This window comes from Salmo salar, chromosome 01, assembly GCF_965601325.2.
Source record: "Salmo salar chromosome 01, fSalSal1, whole genome shotgun sequence".
NCBI classification, from domain to species: Eukaryota; Metazoa; Chordata; class Actinopteri; order Salmoniformes; family Salmonidae; genus Salmo; species Salmo salar.
This window is the reverse complement of record NC_138291.1, coordinates 60500574-60523127: the sequence shown is the minus strand read 5'-3', so window position 1 is coordinate 60523127 and position 22554 is coordinate 60500574. Positions and strand designations below refer to the sequence as shown.

Genomic DNA, 22554 nt, shown 5'->3' with positions numbered 1-22554 from the left:
TGGTTGCATATGTTTCAGTGGAATTCCAAGAATGTAAACACTGAATGTGTTACTGTTTCTTCACATCTCTCACTCCCATCAAGATGCTGTGAGACACAAGCTCTTCCTCATACCACAGCAATGTTTACATCCCATTGCAATGTCTTCTGTACATCCACCTTTCAAAGTGTTTGGGACCTGTGTTCCCTTTGACAGATTTACATAAGAACCTTTACTGAATGAATCTGTTGCTCTTAACTACCTCAGTTCAAACGCAAAAAGCAGCAACAATTCAGGACAACTTAAAAACTCACAAAAGTTGAATATATGGTGTGCTGTTTGATGACTAGTTTAGACTTGATGGAATTACTTTAATAGGGTTGTTCCACCAATTCGGTGTCTTTTGAGAAGCATAAGTTGGTAAAAAAAAATATATATATATTGGATTTCACCTAATTTTAACATTTTGTGATAAAGAGCACATGTTCAACTTCATAAAAAAACATGATTTCTCATCTCAAGAGGTTAAATTAAAAAAATACTATAGTAAGTGCCTATTAAGTGCTAATTAAAATAACAGGGTTGATGTCATCTTAGTCAGCCATAAATCATCTTGTGATAGGGGTAATGGATGCTTGTTGTGTTCAACAGGGAATGGTAATTGAATGCAAGCTACACCCCACCAAAAAAATATCTAGTTTGTCTATTTACGGGTTGACCTGTTACGCTCGACCCGTTCAGTTTTTCACCACAAAACACCAGAAAATGGCAAAAATAGTAGAACCAGCTCACCTGCTTTAATACTATGATTTGACTATGTTTCATTTCAAGTAAGAGTTCAGTTCACTTAGTTTGACCTTAAAATGAGGGACAGATGTACAGTTCAAGTCGGAAGTTTACATACACTTAGGTTGGCGTCATTAAAACTCGTTTTTCAACCACTCCACAAATTTCTTGTTAACAAACTTGTGCATGACACAAGTAATTTTCCTAACAATTGTTTACAGACAGATCATTTCAATTAAAATTCACTGTATCACAATTCCAGTGGGTTAGAAGTTTACATACACTAAGTTTACATTACAAATGATGTCATGGCTTTAGAAGCTTCTGGTAGACTAATTGACATCATTTGAGTCAATTGGAGGTGTACCTGTGGATGTATTTCAAGGCCTACTTTCAAACTCAGTGCCTCTTCGCTTGACATCATGGCAACATCAAAAGAAATCAGCCAAGACCTCAGAAAGAAAATTGCAGACCTCCACAAGTCTGGTTCATCCTTGGGAGCAATTTCCAAACGCCTGAAGGTACCACGTTCATCTGTCCAAACAATAGTACACAAGTATAAACACCATGGGACCACGCAGCCGTCATACCGCTCAGGAAGGAGACGTGTTCTGTCTCCTAGAGGTGAACGTACAAAAGTATCTATATCCACAGTAAAACGAGTCCTATATCAACATAACCTGAAAGGCCGCTCAGCAAGGAAGCAGCCACTGCTCCAAAACTGCCATAAAAAGCCAGACTACGGTTTGTAACTGCACATGGGGACAAAGATCGTACTTTTTGGAGAAATGTCCTCTGGTCTCATGAAACAAAATTATAACTGTTTGGCCATAATGACCATCGTTATGTTTGGAGGAAAAAGGGGGACGCTCGCAAGCCGAAGAACACCATCCCAACTGTGAAGCACGGGGGTGGCAGCATCATGTTGTGGCAGTGCTTTGCTGCAGGAGGGACTGGTGCACTTCACAAAATTGATTGCATCATGATTAAGGAAAATTAGGTGGATATATTGAAGCAACATCTCAAGACATCAGTCAGGAAATTAAAGCTTGGTCACAAATGGGTCTTCCAAATGGACAATGACCCCAAGCATACTTCCAAAGTTGTGGCAAAATGGCTTAAGGACAACAAAGTCAAGTTATTGGAGTGGCCATCACAAAGCTCTGACCTTAATCCCATAGAAAATGTGTGGGCAGAACTGAAAAGGCGTGTGCGAGCAAGGAAGCCTACAAACCTGACTCGGTTACACCAGCTCTGTCAGGAGGAATGTGCCAAAATTCACCCAACTTATTGTGGGAAGCTTGTGGAAGGCTACCCGAAACGTTTGACCCAAGTTAAACAACATAAAGGCAATGCTACCAAATACTAATTGAGTGTATGTAAACTTCTGACCCACTGGGAATGTGATGAAAGAAATAAAAGCTGAAAGAAGTCATTCTCTCTACTATTATTCTGACATTTCACATTCTTAAAATAAAGTGGTGATCCTAACTGACCTAAGACAGGGAATTTTTACTAGGATTAAATGTCAGGAATTGTGAAAAACGGAGTTTAAATTTATTTGGCTAAGGTGTATGTAAACTTCCGACTTCAACTGTAAATGATTCACTTATCACATTAAATAAATAATACTCTTCAGAAATGACTTTGTCAAAGCAACAAAATAACTAGGACTTTACAGTGATGGTGAAAACTTGGAGAAAGGTTGGGGTTAAGTGGGTTAAAATCTTCCTAGAAAGGTTTACAGAGGGACATGTCAAAATGCAGAATTGTGGCACTTAGGAAGTTTGTATTCATATAAAAAATGTTTTATTGAATTGTTGATGTGGTCTATATTCAAGGGCTCTTCATTTAATATAACAGGGTTTTTTATTGAATATTGATGCACAATTAATACTTATATATCAAAGGGACGCAAAAGGCACTCTTCTCGTGGAAAGACCCAATTAACAACCGGGAAGCTTCTCAGACAATTAAACTCAAAGCACCATCGCTATGCGTAACCCATGTGTTTAGTTTAACATTGAAATGGATGATAGCACGAAAGCACTGATAACAAGGTTCATTGCCAAGCAGATGTTGCTGTTAGAGGATGCTTTTGAACGTGCAGTGTTAACGTGTCTGCAATACGTAAACAATGGGCAGCTATTTTTATCTGTTGTGTAGCAAATTTAATTGTCTTATTATTAGACATTGTCTTATTATTTCGCCGTGGCTTTGTTGTTATCCGGGTTTCCAACGTAGAGAGAGGAAGGAAGCAAGGCCATTGTTCTTTGGAGAGGTTTTATCAATTTCCTCAGTATGACCTAAACGCTGTGCCCTTGTAGGAAACTAGGCTCACTCCTTTCTTTCAAATTCCTCTTACCATTGTTCCAAATTCTTTGTGTGGTAGTAAGGACACACACTATGGACTTTTACACTATTCTCATGTTTGATCTCAGTTATCTATCCAATGTGTGCTGTTGAAGCTTGGCTTACATGTAATTTTGAAGTGCTTACATGAATTGGAAATTGGAATAATGGACTAAAAAGAGAACCAAGGGAGGCTATAGGGCAGGGGTACTCAAATGCTATTTGATAATGTCCGCTCACACAAATTTCCTAGGTGGCAAGGGTCCGGATAGATATTATAATTTGTCGGCATAGTAACACCCCCCCACCTCACAAACCATGCAACCCCAAACTGTTGACACCCCTCTTGTTGGCGGATATCCAATTGCGATCCAATTACTGTCTTGTCTCATCGCTGCAACTCCGCAACGGGCTCGGGAGAGGCGAAGGTCGAGTCATGCGTCCTCCGAAACATGTCCCGCCAAACTGCTATTCTTAAAACCCACCCGCTTAACCCGGAAGCCAGCTGCACCAATGTGTCGGAGGAAACACTGTTCAACTGACGACCAAAGTCAGCCTGTAGGCACCCGCCCCACGCTTGAGCGCATGAGCCAAGTAAAGCCCGCCCACGGCCAAACCCTCCCCTAACCCGGACGACGCTGGGCCAATTGTGGACCATCCTATGGGACTCCCGGTCACGGCCAGTTGTGACTCAGCCAGGGATCGAACCTAGGTCTGTAGTGACGCAATGCAGTGCCTTAGACCGCTGCACCACTCGTGAGGCCCCCTCATTTTGCAGTTTTAAAGCTAATTGCCTACAATTCTACTACACATTTTGCCATGACTTATGTGCATTCGTATGATACCTGAGTGACTCAACAAATCATTGCGGGCCCTCTGAGGGACGAGGGCCCCATCGGCACATTATCTGGCCATGATTACTACAAGATTTAGATAGCTGTTTGTCTAACTTAGACTACCTACCTACATATAATACCACTCCAACGTTTGGACACGCCTACTCATTCCAGAGTTTTTCATAATTTTTAGTATTTTCTACATTATAGAATAATAGTGAAGGCATCAAAACTATGAAATAACACATGGAATCATGTAGTAGCCAAAAAAGTGTTAAACAAATCAAAATATATTTTATATTTCAGATTCTTCAAAGTAGCTACCCTTTGTCTAGATGACTGCTTTACACGGTCTTGGCATTCTCTCAACCAGCGTTACCTGGAATGCTTTTCCAACAGTCTTGAAGGAGTTCCTACATATGCTGAGCACTTGTTGGCTGCTTTTCCTTCACTCTGCTGTCCATCTCATCCCAAACCATCTCAATTGGATTGGGTCGGGTGATTGTGGAGGCCAGGTCAGAAAATGTACATTGACATTGAGAGAGCCTTGACAAACTGACAAATCTGTGTATGTTTATTGTCGCACCATTTCCCAGCCACTCCCCTGCTCAGTGGGCCAGTCAAAAGCACAAGATATGTAGCCACTGAGCTGTGTACTTTGAGGCTCCTCAGGCAACTGATGTGCTGCTGTCAAAGTGTCACACTGATTTACCTCCAGACCGATCTAGAACAAGGACTTCTTTCTCTAAAAGGTCCGGCGGGGAGCCGCTAGCCGGACATGTTTATTTTACTATACAACAGTTAAGCAGATGTCCCTACCTCCCCGTCTCCTCCGCTCTGTTTGGAGGATACCTGAGAGGGCATTCATGGGTACTTTCTCAGAGAAACCATGTGGGATATTCAATGTAGCTCAGTTGGTAGAGCATGGCGCTTGCAACGCCAGGGTTGTGGGTTCGATTCCCACGGGGGGCCAGTATTTAAAAATGTATGCACTCTACTGTAAGTCACTCTGGATAAGAGCGTCTGCTAAATGACTAAAATGTAAAAATGTAATGGTTTCTGCGTTGCACCTTGACCATTGGAAACATACAATGGTTGGAAGTCCCTCAATTTCTCACCAGTTATATTAGCTAGTTTTTCACCCCTCTCATGCCATAGAGTTTATATTACTTGATATATAGGCCTACACCATTTTTTCTGCAGATAATGTAGGGGAAAGGTAGAGCTATGCATACAGTATCTACAGCTCCATAGCAGGTGAGGATATGCTGATCAAGTTAAACCTAGTTGTGTTCTATGGTAGTCTGTTTACGCTTCACTCAGTGGAGCGGAGGTTTATTTCTGTCTCATCTGCAGATTCTCCACTGCTGGGATACCGTTTGACCTTGAGCTGCAGTAGACGCAGATCTAAAGATTGATTTCTGAGTCCAAGGCAGTTTTATATCAGTGCCTTTCTCAGTGCTTCCTGCTACAGTAGAAGGAGGGAGACTCTTTAACGTTTCATAATATGCAGGACTTATCACACAGGGATTGCATTTGTATGTGGAAATATACTTATTAGTGTGTAAATTATGATGTGATTATTTTTTTTTCTAACAAGTTGCATTTTTCACTAAATAGGCTAAATAATATTGACATATTCTCTGAAGCATCATGCCAAATGACCATCCACCGTTTTCCTTACAATAGTGATTATCTGTAACTATTACACAATACATTTCACTCATCTGCGGAGGAGTATCTCAGTTTTATTTTAAACAGGCCTATAGTAGTCGTAGCAGGACACCTGAAAAGTAGGCCTGGAAACCGTTATGAGTGTGTGTATATGCGTGCGTGCGTGTGTGCGGACTATGAAGGGTGCTTGAAACTCTGTTAGCCACAGCTGTTGTCAGGCTGCTGCTTCTCTGCACTGTGTGTCTGGGCACTTGGCCAGCTGGATTCAGTTGATAAAGAGGGAGGGAGAATGAAGGCGGCCCCCTCTCTCTCTCTCTCTCTCTCTCTCTCTCTCTCTCTCTCTCTCTCTCTCTCTCTCTCTCTCTCAGCTTCCCTCTGACTGCTTCCCTCTGACTGCTTGCTGTGCTGCCGCATGGCATGAATGGGACCTCAGATGAGGGAAGAAGTAGGACATTCTCTCAAAAGGAGAGCTGCCCAATCTAATTTTCCCTTCATCCACATGAATGTAGCCTTTTGATAGAGATTTTTTGTGTGGCACTGAATGTTTGTGGCAGTGAATGTAATGGGGCGTTTCTTTGCCTTTGTAGGCGTTGTTGATTATGCCACAAATTGCGTCTGCTGTCCCAATCAGTGTCCACTTTCTGGAGAAACGGTTGATCTACACATTCTCTGATGTTTACAGTATCTATACATGCCAGTTGTACTATATAATACATAAAAGTACAGAATGTCTTGAATTGATTACATGCACAATACACATGCACTTGTCCTTTGTAGAATATCATTGTTGTCATTTAAGGCTGAAGTTATCCGTCTGTGTGCCTATGAGGCCTACAGTACCTTGTGAACTATTCTGGAACTGGTGCAACGGATTTCAAATAGATCTAATCAGACTTGCAAAGAGACAAGAATCTCACTTGTCTATTATTTTTAAATGAACCTTTGAATGGGCTGTGGACTGTGGTACGGTATTTAACATGCACTCGCTCGCCTGATGTTAGTTATTTAACAAAAATGTTGGGTTTATTTTTGCGCTAAACGTAAAGAATGTTTTAAAAAATGTGGTTTATTGCTCCAAGGACCTATTTCTATTAGCTTAACATGCTTGGCCAGTTTGGCAGATTCCAAATATAACGATCTGTAGATTAGGTCTATTGGACAAGACACACAGCTTAAATCTAACCTGAGCAAGACATGAGAAGGAGCATGTTGAAGTTAATCAGGCCTTGCACTATGAGATATTGAGTCCTCTGCTCCTGTCTTTAATGAAGGTAAAGTACAGTATATGCCTGCATATAGGTCATCCATTTTGGGGGAAAAGGATGGGTTTCAACACTGTCATTGCGTGGTAATGCACCGATCGTGAACTTGCTTCTTGATAAACTAGCAGATGATGAAGTCCTTACCCTGTTCCTTTTTAATCCATAATGAAAGACTAGCCTCTTTTTTTGGTAATTGCATGCGTCTCTGAACTACAACAGCAGTACAAGGAATGTGTTTTCTCATCGTGTTTACGCATATTTTGCCTTTTTCTCGCTCTCATCTTCCCGTACGAGCAGCAATGAAATTTACCGGTCCTTCAATCTTATAGTATGAAAATATGAGAAAATCAGAGACGACGTGAAGGACATTTTCGTGTGCGGCCATTTCCCTCACACTTGAAGCTGTATTGAAGAGGTGGTGTGAGCCTAGCTATCTGGTCAGAGATGACAAGAGGAAGCTCTGACATCATTTCTCAGGGGAGTGCCACAGGGCCAGAGGCTAAAAGCTTGGATTGGATTGACTTCTTTTTTCTTCATCACACAGGCACTCACTGAGAGTAGGCTATGATGATCACACGAGAAGAATCATCAATGTCATTCGAAAGACGAAGAGCTTGTCGATGTACCCAGGCTTCTAGCGGTAGAAATAACCCGTTTTTCACTGTCTATCCAAACCATTTGTGTCTTAAGGATTCAAATGAGTATTGTTTGACAACTTGTTAGTGAGGTATAGAGCCCTGCACAGGCATGAATTTTAAGCCTGAGTCCTACCCATGCCCTCGACGTTCAGGCCTTGCCCGAAACCTGAAATCAGAAATAAGTTCCTCCGTTAATAAAACCATTAGCTGCTCCTTTCTATGTGTCACTCGCTCCCTACGCACTGCTCGCTCTGCATGCGCACTGCTCATGGCGGCTCTGGGTCTGACAGTATCCATAGCAACGGCTCCGCTTGGGCTGCTCTGCTCAATGAAGAGACATGCGAGAGCAGTTAGCTGTTAGCTACTTTTTCATCACTCACAAGGAACATTATTACTTTCGGTGAAATAATCTCTCCCGTCTTATATTTGACGAGGTTGAAGCACTTCCGACACCGTGTTATGATCTTAGTCAGATATGACTGTACTGTGCTGCAGAGCACAAGCAAATGGCTCAGCTTACATTTTTTTACTGATCAATTGTGTGTTCCCCGAGCCCTGATTATACATCGGCCCAAACCCGATGTATAATGTCAGGGCTCGGGTCGGTTAGCAAAGCTCTAGTGTGGTCGATGTATCTGACATATCCTAACTCTGCCTTTGCCTATATAATACCAAATTTGCACACAGGAAAATGCAGTAGTAGCTTGCTACTTCCCACTTTGTTTTATTTCTACAAACTTGTAATTAACTTTGACACCAGTTTTACATTCCTGTTCTTGCTGCTCATTTGTGGTATCGGAAAAACCTCCATTGTGCAGTCATAGATTGGGGCCTAGTTCTCCTGTATAAACCGATTCTGAGATCTGTACTGAGGGCCCGAAAAATGCAAAGAGTTGTCTGGGGAAACAGAGGAATGTGACGAGAACAGGAAGTAAAAGCTCCTCCTGCAGAGAGGAGAAAAAAGTCCAGGCACAAAAATCGAGAGCCTCTCTGAAAAGGTTTTGAACTTTATAGATGCAGCACACATATCTGGCTGGAGGCCTGTCAGTCGCTTATGGAGGAGGAATGGCTCTGCTTCCTGTCAGAATGTGTGTAGAACATTCCAGGCAGCAGGACCACTCTGCTAGGATGTAGAAAGGGAGGGGAAACAGGATACTCTATCTATGGCTTCATCTAGCAGCTCTTTTTATTGTGGCTCAATGTTTATTTTTTCCCTCTGATGATTAGAAGAAAATGATGTCGTGCTGTTGGGACTTGATTGTATTTTGACTATTAGAATTCAGGATTGTAGGCTATTCTAGGGCTTCTCCACTTCACTATTCAATCAAATCTCTCTGAAGTGAGCTACCTTCATTGAAACATTGATTCTTTAGCACTCATTCTGAGGAAACTTTGTTGGCAGTTGATAGGTTGAGCAAGAGCATTGTTTGCTTATTTCGGATGAATTATAAGCACTTTTTCAGAGCCCGACATTAACAATAGTGGGGGATGTTGAAGAAAATCATTATATTGTTATATAACATTACAGTTATGTAAGTGTGAAGGCACCACACTATTCAATTAATAATGTATTTGCTGTTGCCAGTTATGTAAATTACTTACGTTTATATTGCCATCTCCACAATGTGATTGTCAGTGATTCATCGACTTCGACACCGCTTTCTAGTTTCTGGTTGACTTGTGTAAAGGATTTAATGGGTTATTCAATGAAATTGAAAATAAATAAATATAACATTCTCAACCAGATGCCCAAATCCACTTGCACTCAATAGTCTGAAAAAAGGTCTGCATTGATATTTTCAACCGCTTGTATGGAACTCAATACAAATTTTTATACAATTTCTCATTAAGAATTTTATGCTGCCAGGTAAACAAACTACACAAGCACACACACACACACACACACACACACACAAAAACTCAGACTCCTTGATTTGATTTTTATTGCTCTCTTTAAAGGGGAAATCTGCATTTCAAACAATAACCAAGTGCTCCCCACCACTGTTATAGGTAACAGCTGAGGGACACGGCTGGAGAAATTTAACCACTCTCAAATTCATAGACCGAGCTATGGATACAAGGACTGACCATCCATGATATCAAAATTACGTTTTAACCATGTTTTGAGGTGTTTGTTAACCAGTGTTTGTTTACAATTCTTATTTAATTTTTCTACAAAGAATGTTAAACAGGCTTATATTTTGGGTTCTGATGGGGTACGCAGCCTGGCCTCAAAAACTAGACGTAACATAGTAAATGTAAATCTGTGACACTCAAATTAGTATGATATGTTACGTTTCAGGCACGTGCACAGATAGGGCTCCCTTCCACTCTCCAAAGTGCCCTTTTAGGTGGTGGTATAATTTCCCCCAAAATTATTATTATTTGTATACATTTTTGTCATTGTTGTTCGGGACCCACTGCCCACAAGTCGTCGTCAGGTTTGCCACCCCCCCACCCTGGTCCGTTTGTTGCGCCTGTTGATCTGCTCTGTACGGAGCTTGTGGTTGCACCTTTTTCACAGTAGTCTGCCCTGTACAGAAATTGCACACGCCCGGTATCCAAACATGCATGGCTTGAGAGATGCGGTCACCAGTAGAGTGTGTGTAGCTAGCTAGTTTAAATATCAACAGTACTGCCACAGCAGCATAACATTTGATTAATACTTGATAACAATTGATTTAGCCCACATCATCATCAATATTCGGTCTGGTTGGCAGCAGAGAGAGGCAGAAAGACAGAGTGGTAAATCACAATCAGTAAAAGAAATCAAGCTAGCTAACAAGAAGATTTACAGCAATCATCAACATCAATGATCAGCTGATAGCCCAGCCTCTTTTCCCGATGCACTGTAAATAGCATGCTTACAATTTGTGATGATGAGTGAGTGTGTTGGTCCAGAAATAAATAGGCATATGCTCTAAAAATGTTACATTTTCACTACATGAATATGAATTTCGAGATATGAATTGTGTGTGGGGGGGGGGACCTGCCCCCTGAAAGGTCTGTGCATGGCCCTGTTACGTTCGGTATGGTTACTTAAACCCAAAGGTTGTGTGTTCGAATCACATCACGGACAACTTTAGCTAACTTTAGCAACTTTGCAACTACTTACTACTTTTTAGCTATTGCAGCTACTTAGCATGTTAGCTAATCCTTCCCCTAACCCTAACCTTATCCCTAATCATAACTCATAACCTTAACCCTAACTATAACCCCTAACCCCTAGACTAGCTAGTGTTCGCCACCTAGCCACCTAGCTAACATTAGCCACAACAAATCGTAATTCATAGCATACAGTATCATATGTATTGCAAATTTGTAACATATTGTACGAATTGCAATTTGTAACATTTCATAACATATCATACATGAAGGACATCCACAAATTAATAAATGTAACATATCATACTAAATGGAGGGTGACAGATTTACATTTACTATGTTACGTCTACATCCAGGTTGCAGCACAACAGTAAGATCTAAGCTCTTGGAGAACATCATTTAAGAGAAAACGGCTGATGCACCTGCCTCTCTTAAATGATGTTCTCCAAGAATCAATGTGTATCATTCATTGAAATTAAAAGGATGGATGTAGGAAATGCAGATTGCACTTTAAAGTAAGACTCAAGGTTATGATTTTAGGATGGGAGCATGGGGGAGGGGGTGGAGAAAGTGGAGTCTATCCACAGGTGGTCCATAATTCCATACAGTAATTACCAAGCAAAGTGCATTGTGGGGATTCGGACCACTCAGCCACTCTGTAAGGGCGAGAAAAGGATGTGCCATGTGGAAAACGGACAGATAACATGATGTCCCATTGAGAGACCATCCCCAGACACTTAAAACTGTAGAGGAAGCACTGTTATTGTGCATTGTCAAAGGGCCTTTTCATAAGTGCTGCAGTATTAAGTGAATCTAATGAAAGTGGTGGCAAATGGACAAATACAATCTTTAATTCTTTTCAAATGGCGTTTTGTTTAAAAGGCAGGTGCATCAGCCGTTTTCTCTTAAATGAAGAGTTCTTATATAGTTCGGAGTTTCAAATAAAATATTAGAATGGCAATATTCTTTGTAGTGTATTATCAGAGGATGACTGATCAATCATAACTAAGATCACAGCTGCACAATTTATATGAATGGTTGAGAAATAGTGACTGACAATATACTAATAGACATACAGTATGTACTAATTCTCATTATTTTGATTGAGCTACAGTGGCTTGCGAAAGTACTCACCCCCTTGGCATTTTTTCTATTTTGTTGCCTTGCAACCTGGAATTAAAATAGATTTTTGGGGGGTTGTATCATTTGATTTACGCAACATGCATACCACTTTGAAGATACAAAATATTTTTTATTGCGAAACAAACAAGAAATAAGACAAAAAAACAGAGAACTTGAGCGTGCATAATTATTCACCCCCCCAAAGTCAATACTTTGTAGAGTCACCTTTTGCAGCAATTACAGCTGTCTCTATAAGCTTGGCACATCTAGCCACTGGGATCTTTGCCCATTCTTCAAGGCAAAACTGCTCCAGCTCCTTCAAGTTGATGGGTTCCGCTGATGTACAGCAATTTAAGTCATACCACATATTCTCAATTGGATTGAGGTCTGGGCTTTGACTGGGCCATTCCAAGACATTTAAATGTTTCCCCTTAAACCACTCGGGTGTTGCTTTTGCAGTATGCTTAGGGTCATTGTCCTGCTAGAAGGTGAACCTCGGCCCCAGTCTCAAATCTGTGGTAGACTGAAACAGGTTTCCCTCAAGAATTTCCCTGTATTTAGCGCCATCCATCATTCCTTCAATTCTGACCAGTTTCCTAGTCCCTGCCGATGAAAAACATCCCCACGGCATGATTTACATTTACATTTTTACATTTTTAGTCATTTAGCAGACGCTCTTTTCCAGAGCGACTTACAGTAGTGAGTGCATACATTTCATGGGGGCTGCCACCCCCATGCTTCACTGTGGGGATGTTGTTCTCTGGGTGATGAGAGGTGTTGGGTTTGCGCCAGACATAGAATTTTCCTTGATGGCCATAAAGCTCAATGTTTGTCTCATCTGACCAGAGTACTTTCTTCCATATGTTTGGGGAGTCTCCCACATGCCTTTTTGCAGATTCTGGGGCCTTTCAGAACAGGTGTGTATATATACTGAGATCATGTGACAGATCATGTGACACTTAGATTACACACAGGTGGACTTTATTTAACTAATTATGTGACTTCTGAATGTAATTGGTTGCACCAGATCTTATTTAGGGGCTTCATAGTAAAGGGGGTGAATACATATGCACTTACCACTTTTTCGTTTACATTTATTTTAAATTTTTAAACAAGTTATTTTTTTCATTTCACTTCACCAATTTGGACTATTTTGTGTATGTCCATTACATGAAATCCAAATAAAAATCCATTTAAATTACAGGTTGTAATGCCACAAAATAGGAAAAACACCAAGTGGGATGAATACTTTTGCAAGGCACTGTATCTGTTGTTTGTTTTTACCACTCGTTGTATCTACTTCTCTCTGTCTCTTCAGATGCAATGGCAACTCCCTCTCCAGCAAAGAGCATGGGTGACCCTGGCATCACCCCACTGTCACCCTCCCACATTCAGGTAAGAAACATTCCATGGAATATTCTGCGTGGAGATGGATCCATAAGAGCCGAATGAAGTCAAACTCCATTACTTTGGTATGAGAGATTGGTAGGCGAGTTTGGTATGAGAGATTCACCACACAGTCTTTTTAATTCATCTGCTTTTCCATCCAGAATAAATCACACCTCTCCTTAAACGTTCTCCATTTGTTCACTCTGATTTTCTGTCCTCTCCACCTCAGCAAAATGACACGGACTCGAATGCCCACACGGGACCTTCGTTCATCGTGGTGGTTGCTATCGACTTTGGCACCACTTCCAGCGGCTATGCTTACGCCTTCACTAAGGAGCCAGAATGCATTCACACCATGAGGTGAGCCAAGCCAACGCTGCAATGCAGTCCCTGGTAGCAGGAGGAGAGAGAGAGAGATTGAAGGAGTCATAGGGAGGTGCACTCAGGTCAGGCTGTTCTTTTCCGTAGCAGTCTTATTAAATATTATCTGGCAGGTGATGCAGGAGAGAGTTCTACTTTCTGGTCTTAGCACTTGTCTAGGCGTAATCATACCAGAAGGGTTGCTGATAGCCAGGTTAAACGTATTCATCAAAGTATTGCTCCTCAAATTCATTGTCATCAAATGGAGATGTATAGGGCACAGAGGCCTCTAACTGGATTCCCAATGACTGTCTTTAGAAGTCAAATGAAACAGTGTTTGCTCCCTCTCTCACCACTTATATGCCTCATTGGCGGTCATCGTGGTCCCAGTCAGTGTAATGGTCATGTTAGCGCTGGGAGGAGGAGCTGGTTCACTGAGCTGAGGAACCAGCTGGACTACAGTCCTGAGATCCTCTGACCCATAAAACACACAGGTTAACTCTCTCCCCTGTGTGTGCCAGGCACCAGGGCCAACCTCCATACAGTGCATTGCAGTCCCTCACCAAACCGACAGGTGTTTATATGGTTTCATGCGCTAGTTTTAAGGGGCTCTATTGGAACTTTGAGTTCATGGCATATCTTAGAGCAGGGTTGGCCAATCTTATCTGTAAAAGGCCATTGTGGTTGCAGGTTTTTGTTGATTTTAATCATTTTTTAATTCATAGTTAAACTTGTTGACTTAACTGGCAATCACCAATAGTTCGAATGAGTTTTCCATAGAGAAAGCATGTCTGGGAACTCTATATACAACTTGTTACAGTTTTATGCATGACTCTCGATCAAAATCAGCACTTTCCCACTTCCAAAATATTAACAGACAACAGGTAACACTTTCTAGCATCTGTAGCAGTTTAAAAACTTTTGTTGGTTAGACTACTAGGAAGAACAGTATCACAAGCCCCTACACTAGATAAAATGGAGTATCGTTAATGTAACATCCCTAGGGTGATGAAACGCAAAGACGCACAGAGACCCAGACTGAGAGAAGCATCTATTGCGGAACCCTCTTCTGTCATTTACTCCAGACATCAGATAACAGTTGAGCAATATATTTTTACTAGTACTACTAGACCTTGCAGTGAAAACACCCAGAGCTCTAAGATTATTTAGGATGGATTGAACCATCTTCTCCAAATCCTTACATAAACAATGGCTTCACTGGATAAGCCCTAAGACTGGATCTGTAAAGTTTGCCCATACATTAAATGAACTATTTTGGGGTGCTGTAACATTTACATTTTCACATGATGGAGATTTCAGGGTAGAACTCCTCTTTGAATAGAGGAGGAATGCATTGGTGTATTGATAGTGAGCATCAGCTATTTGCGTCTCTATGACATAGACATTAGTATTCATCCCCTGTCCTCACTGTCGCTGGCCCTCACAATGGAACAGGAATCCAATTCAGTGGTGGAAAAAGTACCCAATTGTCATACTTGAGTAAAAGTAAAGATACCTTAATAGAAAATGGGCTCAAGTGAAAGTCACCTAGTAAAATACTACTTGAATAAAAGTCTAAAGTATTTGGTTTTGAATATACTTAAGTATCAAAGTAAATTTAATTGCTAAAATATACTTAAATTAAAACATTTAAAAATATATATATAATTTCTAATTCCTTATATTAAGCAAACCAGACGGCACCAATTTCTTGTTATTTTAATTTACGGATAGCCAGTGGCACACTCCAACACTCAGAAGTAATTTACAAATGAAGCATGTTTGATTAGTGAGTCCGCCAGATCAGAGGCTGTAGGATGACCAGGGGTGTTCTCTTGATACGTGTGTGAATTGGCATTCAAAATTTAACGAGTACTTTTGGGTGTCAGGGAAAATGTATGCTGTAAAAAGTACATTATTTTCTTTAGGGATGTCGTGAAGTAAAAGTTGTGAAAAATAGAAAAAGTAAAGATATCCCGAAAACGACTTAAGTACTTTACACCACTGATCCAATTGCACAGCTAAACACTCAAACCAATAGAAAACCAGCCTGAGACAAAAACAGCTATTCCAAAATGGCTGCCAGCTCCTGAAGTTCCTCAAGAACTTCCCAACACTCTTATTACTCTTTCAACTGACAATATTTTTTGGTGTGTTAATTTTTTTAGATAGAATTTCTGCTCCTGCTAAGTTTTGCAGTAAGCCATCCTTTATTTAGTAATATGTACTGTACGTGTGCTAAGGCTTTTAGATTGTGATTATCAGAGGTCTGGCCTCCCACTGCTCTAAATCCCAGTCTTACATACTGTACACACAGTGAAAATAAATGCATAATTTAAAGACTCTCACTCCTTAATGCATTATTCAGTGAGCTGTTAATGCAGTAAGGCATATTCCAGGCCAGACTATCTAAGGTTATGTTATACAGAAGGCTATTCTTCACCTGTCATGTTCCTACATGTAGATCAGTTTAACTATACTGTGAAATGATTTGCATTCAGTGATAGTTTAAATCACAACCATGTTTTAATTTCTGTTACAATGACTAATACGCAGATGCAGTCACATTGAGGCTATGTTGTTGTTGCAATGTTGAATCATGTGACAGAATGAGTATTGAATAAAAAGGCTTCATGTCTGGATTATTGGATTGTATCAAATACCATTTTAAATTAGTAACCAAGCATAGATTAGAGCTTCATAGAGCATGATCATTAAACACTGATGTGATTTGGAGTGGAGCAGAATTCTCTGTCTTTTCAAAGAGGAACACGATTCCCATATGGCTGTGGACATACCATCTAGCATGATGATGAATATGGTCATGACGATGGCAATGATCATAATGATGAGGATGATGATGAAGAACATCTGAACTATCAATGATAAACTTGGATTGTGCGCAAAAGAGCCCAAGATAATCTCCATCATAATTTAGATTAGCAGTGAGCATCCAGTGGTTTCCCCCAAAATGTTCCAATTGAGTCCGTCACAGTAGGCTTCTCCCCCAGTGAGACAGACCCATAATCTCATCAGGGCACTTAGCAAACATACACTCATCTCCAAGGGAAGCAAACTAATTATAGTTAGTCTTGATTTGCCCAGAACTAGTATAGCTCAATTAGCGTGTAGGCCAGGTTCAGAAAGCCATTAGACTGACAACGAGGGACTGGTGAGGACACACTACTTGAATTTGTGTGATTGACCTTGGACGTGTCTTTAGTCTGCAGACATTTTAGTTCAGGTTGGAATGTTGACAGGATACATGAATGTTCCTATGCATTCCACCTTATTGAGCCATATTGAGCACTTTGACACAAATGGAGAAAATGCACTGCAGGGAACTGTCTGGGCCCTTAATAATTTACCAGTATCATTTGCAAGTAGGCCTACGTAGTTTTCAACCAGTTGTTTCAACAGATGAAAGATAGATTCCACTGGGCACACACTGGTTGAATCAATGTTGCTTCAACGTAATCTGTCAACGTATTGTAACGTGGAATAAATGTGGAAAATACATTGGATTTGAAAAAAAGTAACAACCAGTAATGTTGTCATCTCATTTGAACCTGCATTGTAAACATTGAAATTAGAGTAAAACTTCAACTGAACTACATTGACTTAACCAAGTTTCTCATTGGTTTAAATGTTTTGTGTTCATTCCCAGACGCTGGGAGGGCGGCGACCCCGGGGTGTCCAATCAGAAGACGCCTACCACCATCCTTCTGACCCCGGACAGGAAGTTCCATAGTTTTGGCTATGCAGCACGTGACTTCTACCACGACCTGGACCCTACCGAGTCCAAGCACTGGCTCTACCTGGAGAAGTTCAAAATGAAACTCCATACAACTGCGGTAAAGACACACACACTCGCGCAAACACACACTTCCCTTATTACTCTGTGTCTGCCCTTGTGCAGGTCTGGCAGCTTGGTAGCCCTTGATCAAGACTTTCAGTTCCATTACATTACACATAAGAGTCATTGGACGAAGGCGTCTTCTATATGGGGGAGTGTTGTTAAGAGCCCTGATGCTCGGTCTGTACATTAACACGCGCCGCTTGCGGTACAGTTTTGGAAGCATAAGGACCTTATCTTTCATATCAGCGAGAAATAATAAAAAAGACATAAAACGTTAAATTGAAACACAGGGTTAGTGTTAGTGTTCCCACACGGCCGAATCTCCATGTTAGTGTTTATGGAAAACAGACGGAAGATAGAGTCGACTACCTGTGCTAATTAGCTTTCTGCATCTCCTAACACCTGTGTGTGAACGCAAGACTGAAAAATACTGTCAGTTGCAACTGTGTTAAAGCCGGTAAAAACAGAGTACAGCAGTTCCTCAGAGGAGGAAGTGGAGGACCATCCCTCAGTACATTTCATAAAAATAAAAATTGTAAAACATTGGAAAAAGTTTTAGATTAAACTATACTAAATATATTCACGTCACCAAATAATTGATTAAAACACACTGTTTTTCAATGAAGGTCTACAGTAGCCTCAACAGCACTCTGTAGGGTATCACTATGGTGTAGCCGGAGGACAGATAGCTTCCGTCCTCCTCTTGGTACATTGACTTCAATACAAAACCTAGGAGGCTCTTGGTTCTCAACCCCTTCCATAGACTTACACAGTAATTATGACAACTTCCAGAGGACGTCCTCCAACCTATCAGAGCTCTTGCAGCATGAACTGACATGTCCACACAACCAAAGGATCAGAGAATGCATCTAGTACTGAAAGCATAAGCTAGCTAGCACTGCAGTGCATAAAATGTGGTGAGTAGTTGACTCAAAGAGAGAGAAAGACAATAGTTGAACAGTTTTCAACAAATTAATTTCTTCAAAAATGAAGGAGAGTTTCAGTTTCACTTATAGTTAGCTTACGCACTTTTGTACATCACGCAGTAACGTACAATTATTTTTGCGCACAAAAAACGTAATACTTCCACGTCAACTGTAATATGAATACAATTGTAAAGCACAATTTCTCCCCTTTCCAGCAAAATCAATGACGAGACCTTCATGATGCCCACCTTTGCATGACTGAAGAAGGCAATGAGCTCCATCTGGTCTTTTTAAAAATGACGGGTGGGGAAGCGAAACCTACTGCGTGATAGGGAAAGGGGGAGATAAGCCGTGTTGGGAAACAGCTTTTTTCACTGATCTGTCCAACTTATCACCTTTAAAATGTAAATAAAACACTATAAAGAGTTTATATAATGTTTCATTACATACCTATTTGAAGGTTTGTGTCGAATTTGAAATGGGTTTTTAGGGCGGTGTTAGTCATCTTCAGAAGTAAACAGCGGCTGTCGCGGCTTTTGAGAGCCATGTTGGCTTGCAGTAATGACGCAAAAAATGTATGCATTCAGTTGTACAATTGACTAGGTATCACCCCCTTACCCTGTCCCTGTCCCTTTCTTGTTTTTAATCTGCGAGAGAAGCGCTACACCTGGTGGAGAGAGGCTGTACGATACTGAATGAGTTGCATTATGCGTGCTGTACGTTACGTCATGGCACGTCACAATTTAACGTACAGCGTCAGGGGTTAGTCAACAGTACTTAGCTAGCAAATGCAGCTGGCTAGTTTAGTTACTCAAACACCCGGCTCAAACAGAGGGATGCTATGTTAGCTAGCTGGCTATGACTATCCAACACAACACTGGAACTCAAGTTAAGCTTTTGGTTTTATTCATTTATTGCCACTGGGGACTGCCGGTGTAACTGCTTAATGACTATATACTGTAACGTTACTGCATGATTGTAGCGGGATTACTAATGCATTAGTACTATTAGCTAACGTTACGTTGACTAGGACGTTACTTTAGCTAATATGGGGACAACGATGTAGGCTGTGTGTAGTGGTTATGACATGGTTTGGCTTGGAAAGGTTTTTTTGCCTGGTCACATACAGCTGATGTGTTGTTCATTGAAGTCCACAATGAAGAAAAAAGGTGAGCGGAGGAGAGTGCGTAGAGGATAGAAGGAATACGACGTGGCTGCTATGAAAGTGAACTGTGTTTATGCGGGATCAGGGGTGTATTCATTTACACCCTAGATAAGATGATGTAGGCAAGAGTGTGCAAGGTGGTGAATGTGTCACTGTCTGTCCATGTGTCACTGTCTGTCATCTCAAATATTTCTCTCAACTTGTGTGCACCTATGTTGTAAACTTTCATTCATAGGCTTGGTTGTAGCCACCTCATGATGGGTATAGGGACAATTTGAGTATCATGTAGTAGCCTAAACCTATCGATGTTACATTGAGCTGGGTAAATGGAATATGAATGAGGGTCATCCAACATGCTGTAATGGAAAGTCCATGCTCATGAAAAAAAATTGTCCTCCCTCATAAACAGCACTGACCGCCACTGTTGTACAGTAAGTGTATGTTTTGCATTTGTGAAATTATTTTGACGTGATATGAAAGCAAAGGGATTTATGTTTCCAGAACCGTACCGTAATTGAGAATCGATTCACGTTTATTTGGCTGTTTTGGCTTCCAGGGCCAATTCACCTCTAACAGAACATGTAAGGTCCTTGGACTGTCAGGAGTAAGGTTAGGCTCCTCTAGTCCATTATTGGGCTAGCAGCTTGGCTGCCCTGAGCTGACATTGCAGCAAGCTCTTGAAGTTCTGTGTTCTGTGCCAAGTAAGAGGTAACACCGCCAGTAACTGTTGGCTCAGGCTACTGTTATTGAACATATTTCACCATAGAGGTAAAGTGGACACGATTTGGATGAGGCTGAGTATGTTGACTGGGTCTATCTTAGTATTTATCAGTAGATGTCTGTAGGGTGTTTAAATGAAAAGATTACGATTAAGTGGAACTTTAGTTTTCTCTGTCGTCCCTTCTTTCCCCCAATCAGAATCTTTCCATCGACACAGAACTCCATGCAGCCAATGGGAAGAGAGTAAAAGCTATTGATATTTTTGCATATGCTCTGGCGTTCTTCAAGGAGCAAGCACTAAAGGTAAAGTATTACCAGATTCTACTGCATGATATATTACATGCAACAACAAAAAATACATTTGTTTCATATATTGAATACATGTATTATTAATTAAAAGTAGCATTTAATGCTCAGCGATAGTGCTGATGTTATGGTGGGTCAGGGAACATAGATGCCGTGCTTGATGTGATCCCGTGCAGGAGTTGAGTGACCAGGCGGGTGCAGAGTTTGACAACGCAGACATCAGATGGGTCATCACGGTGCCAGCCATCTGGAAAATGCCAGCCAAGCAGTTCATGAGGGAGGCAGCCTACAAGGTGGGTGGGCCCCTGTCAATGAACCCACATCCATGTGCACACGCATGCAGTCACACAGGGAGGCACATGCGCTCATGCATGCATATACACGCACATTGTAAGGTTGAATGTCAAATATTCCTCGTTTCAAACGACTGTCTGTCTGCTGTAGTCTGCTTTCAACAGCTCAAATGACAAGCTTTTGCCGCTCAAACCATCTATCTCCCTCAGAGTAAATGATGCATCGGTACAGTCTCGCCGTTAGCTCTCGTTTGGCAGAGGCACTGCAGGTACTTGGGAGAGAAAGTGATGACGGTGCATGATTAACTTTACCACCCTGGCTGCTGCTGTGATTTATTACCTATAGGAGAGAGGTTGGTTGCTGCTCTGGAGCTGCAGTGCCAGACAGTGACGACTACTCTCCTCCCCCTCTTTCTCTTGGTCTCTCTCCTGTGTGAGGGTAGAGCGAGAAAGACTGATCCACCACGACTGCAGTAGAGGAGAGGACAGAGAGGAGCGGGAGGGCAGCTGGAGGGAGCCACCAGGGAGAGGGATCATTTCATCACTACGAGTCGTCCCAAGAGAGAGAATTTGAGGATAGGACAGTGAGACAAGGGATAGCAGGGAGGGGGTGCATACTGAGGATGAGAACAGAGGAAGAGAATGAAGGGGATATTGTGATAATTCTCAATACGCTGTGAGGGAAAGGAAAATAAATAAGACAAACACCTTGGTTCGACAGATCCCTACAAGACAGTGTACTGTAACTCCAATGTATGATATTCCACAATACACACATGCCAGCTTACAGCATAGTAAGACAGGCAGGGTTGTTTGTTTTCCCCCAGAGGAGAACAGTGGTGGGAGGGAACTGCAGAGAGCTGTGCGATGGGCACATGGTAGTACGGTGTGGTACTCTGTGTAGAGGAATTTCAGGGGAGAGGGCTAGAGGAGGGGGTGTGTGGGGAGGGAGGGGTGTGTGGGGAGGGAGGGGTGTTTGGGGAGGGAGGGGTGGAGGAGTGGGTGTGTGAGGAGGGAGAGGTGGAAGAGTGGGTGTGTGAGGAGGGAGAGGTGGAAGAGTGGGTGTGTGAGGAGGGAGAGGTGGAAGAGTGGGTGTGTGAGGAGGGAGAGGTGGAAGAGTGGGTGTGTGAGGAGGGAGAGGTGGAAGAGTGGGTGTGTGAGGAGGGAGAGGTGGAAGAGTGGGTGTGTGAGGAGGGAGAGGTGGAAGAGTGGGTGTGTGAGGAGGGAGAGGTGGAAGAGTGGGTGTGTGAGGAGGGAGAGGTGGAAGAGTGGGTGTGTGAGGTGGGAGAGGTGGAAGAGTGGGTGTGTGAGGTGGGAGAGGTGGAAGAGTGGGTGTGTGAGGAGGGAGAGGTGGAAGAGTGGGTGTGTGAGGAGGGAGAGGTGGAAGAGTGGGTGTGTGAGGAGGGAGAGGTGAAAGAGTGGGTGTGTGAGGAGGGAGAGGTGGGTGTGTGAGGAGGGAGAGGTGGAAGAATGGGTGTGTGAGGAGGGAGAGGTGGAAGAGTGGGTGTGTGAGGAGGGAGAGGTGGAAGAGTGGGTGTGTGAGGAGGGAGAGGTGGAAGAGTGGGTGTGTGAGGAGGGAGAGGTGAAAGAGTGGGTGTGTGAGGAGGGAGAGGTGGGTGTGTGAGGAGGGAGAGGTGGAAGAATGGGTGTGTGAGGAGGGAGAGGTGGAAGAGTGGGTGTGTGAGGAGGGAGAGGTGGAAGAGTGGGTGTGTGAGGAGGGAGAGGTGGGTGTGTGAGGTGGGAGAGGTGGGTGTGTGAGGAGGGAGAGGTGGAAGAGTGGGT

General features: G+C 42.1%; 1 protein-coding gene across 2 annotated transcripts in view; it reads left to right on the top strand.

Moving 5' to 3' along the window:
- The window catches only part of LOC106606490 (heat shock 70 kDa protein 12A), a 43043-nt gene that overhangs the window by 5072 nt on the left and 15417 nt on the right, over window positions 1-22554 (top strand). For both annotated transcript variants that reach the window (XM_014202731.3, XM_014202722.3), the window contains exons 2-6: window positions 13073-13149; window positions 13373-13503; window positions 17171-17357; window positions 20372-20476; window positions 20656-20772. In XM_014202731.3, coding sequence (XP_014058206.1) covers window positions 13073-13149; window positions 13373-13503; window positions 17171-17357; window positions 20372-20476; window positions 20656-20772 — 617 coding nt within the window. The remainder of the gene's footprint in view (window positions 1-13072; window positions 13150-13372; window positions 13504-17170; window positions 17358-20371; window positions 20477-20655; window positions 20773-22554) is intronic.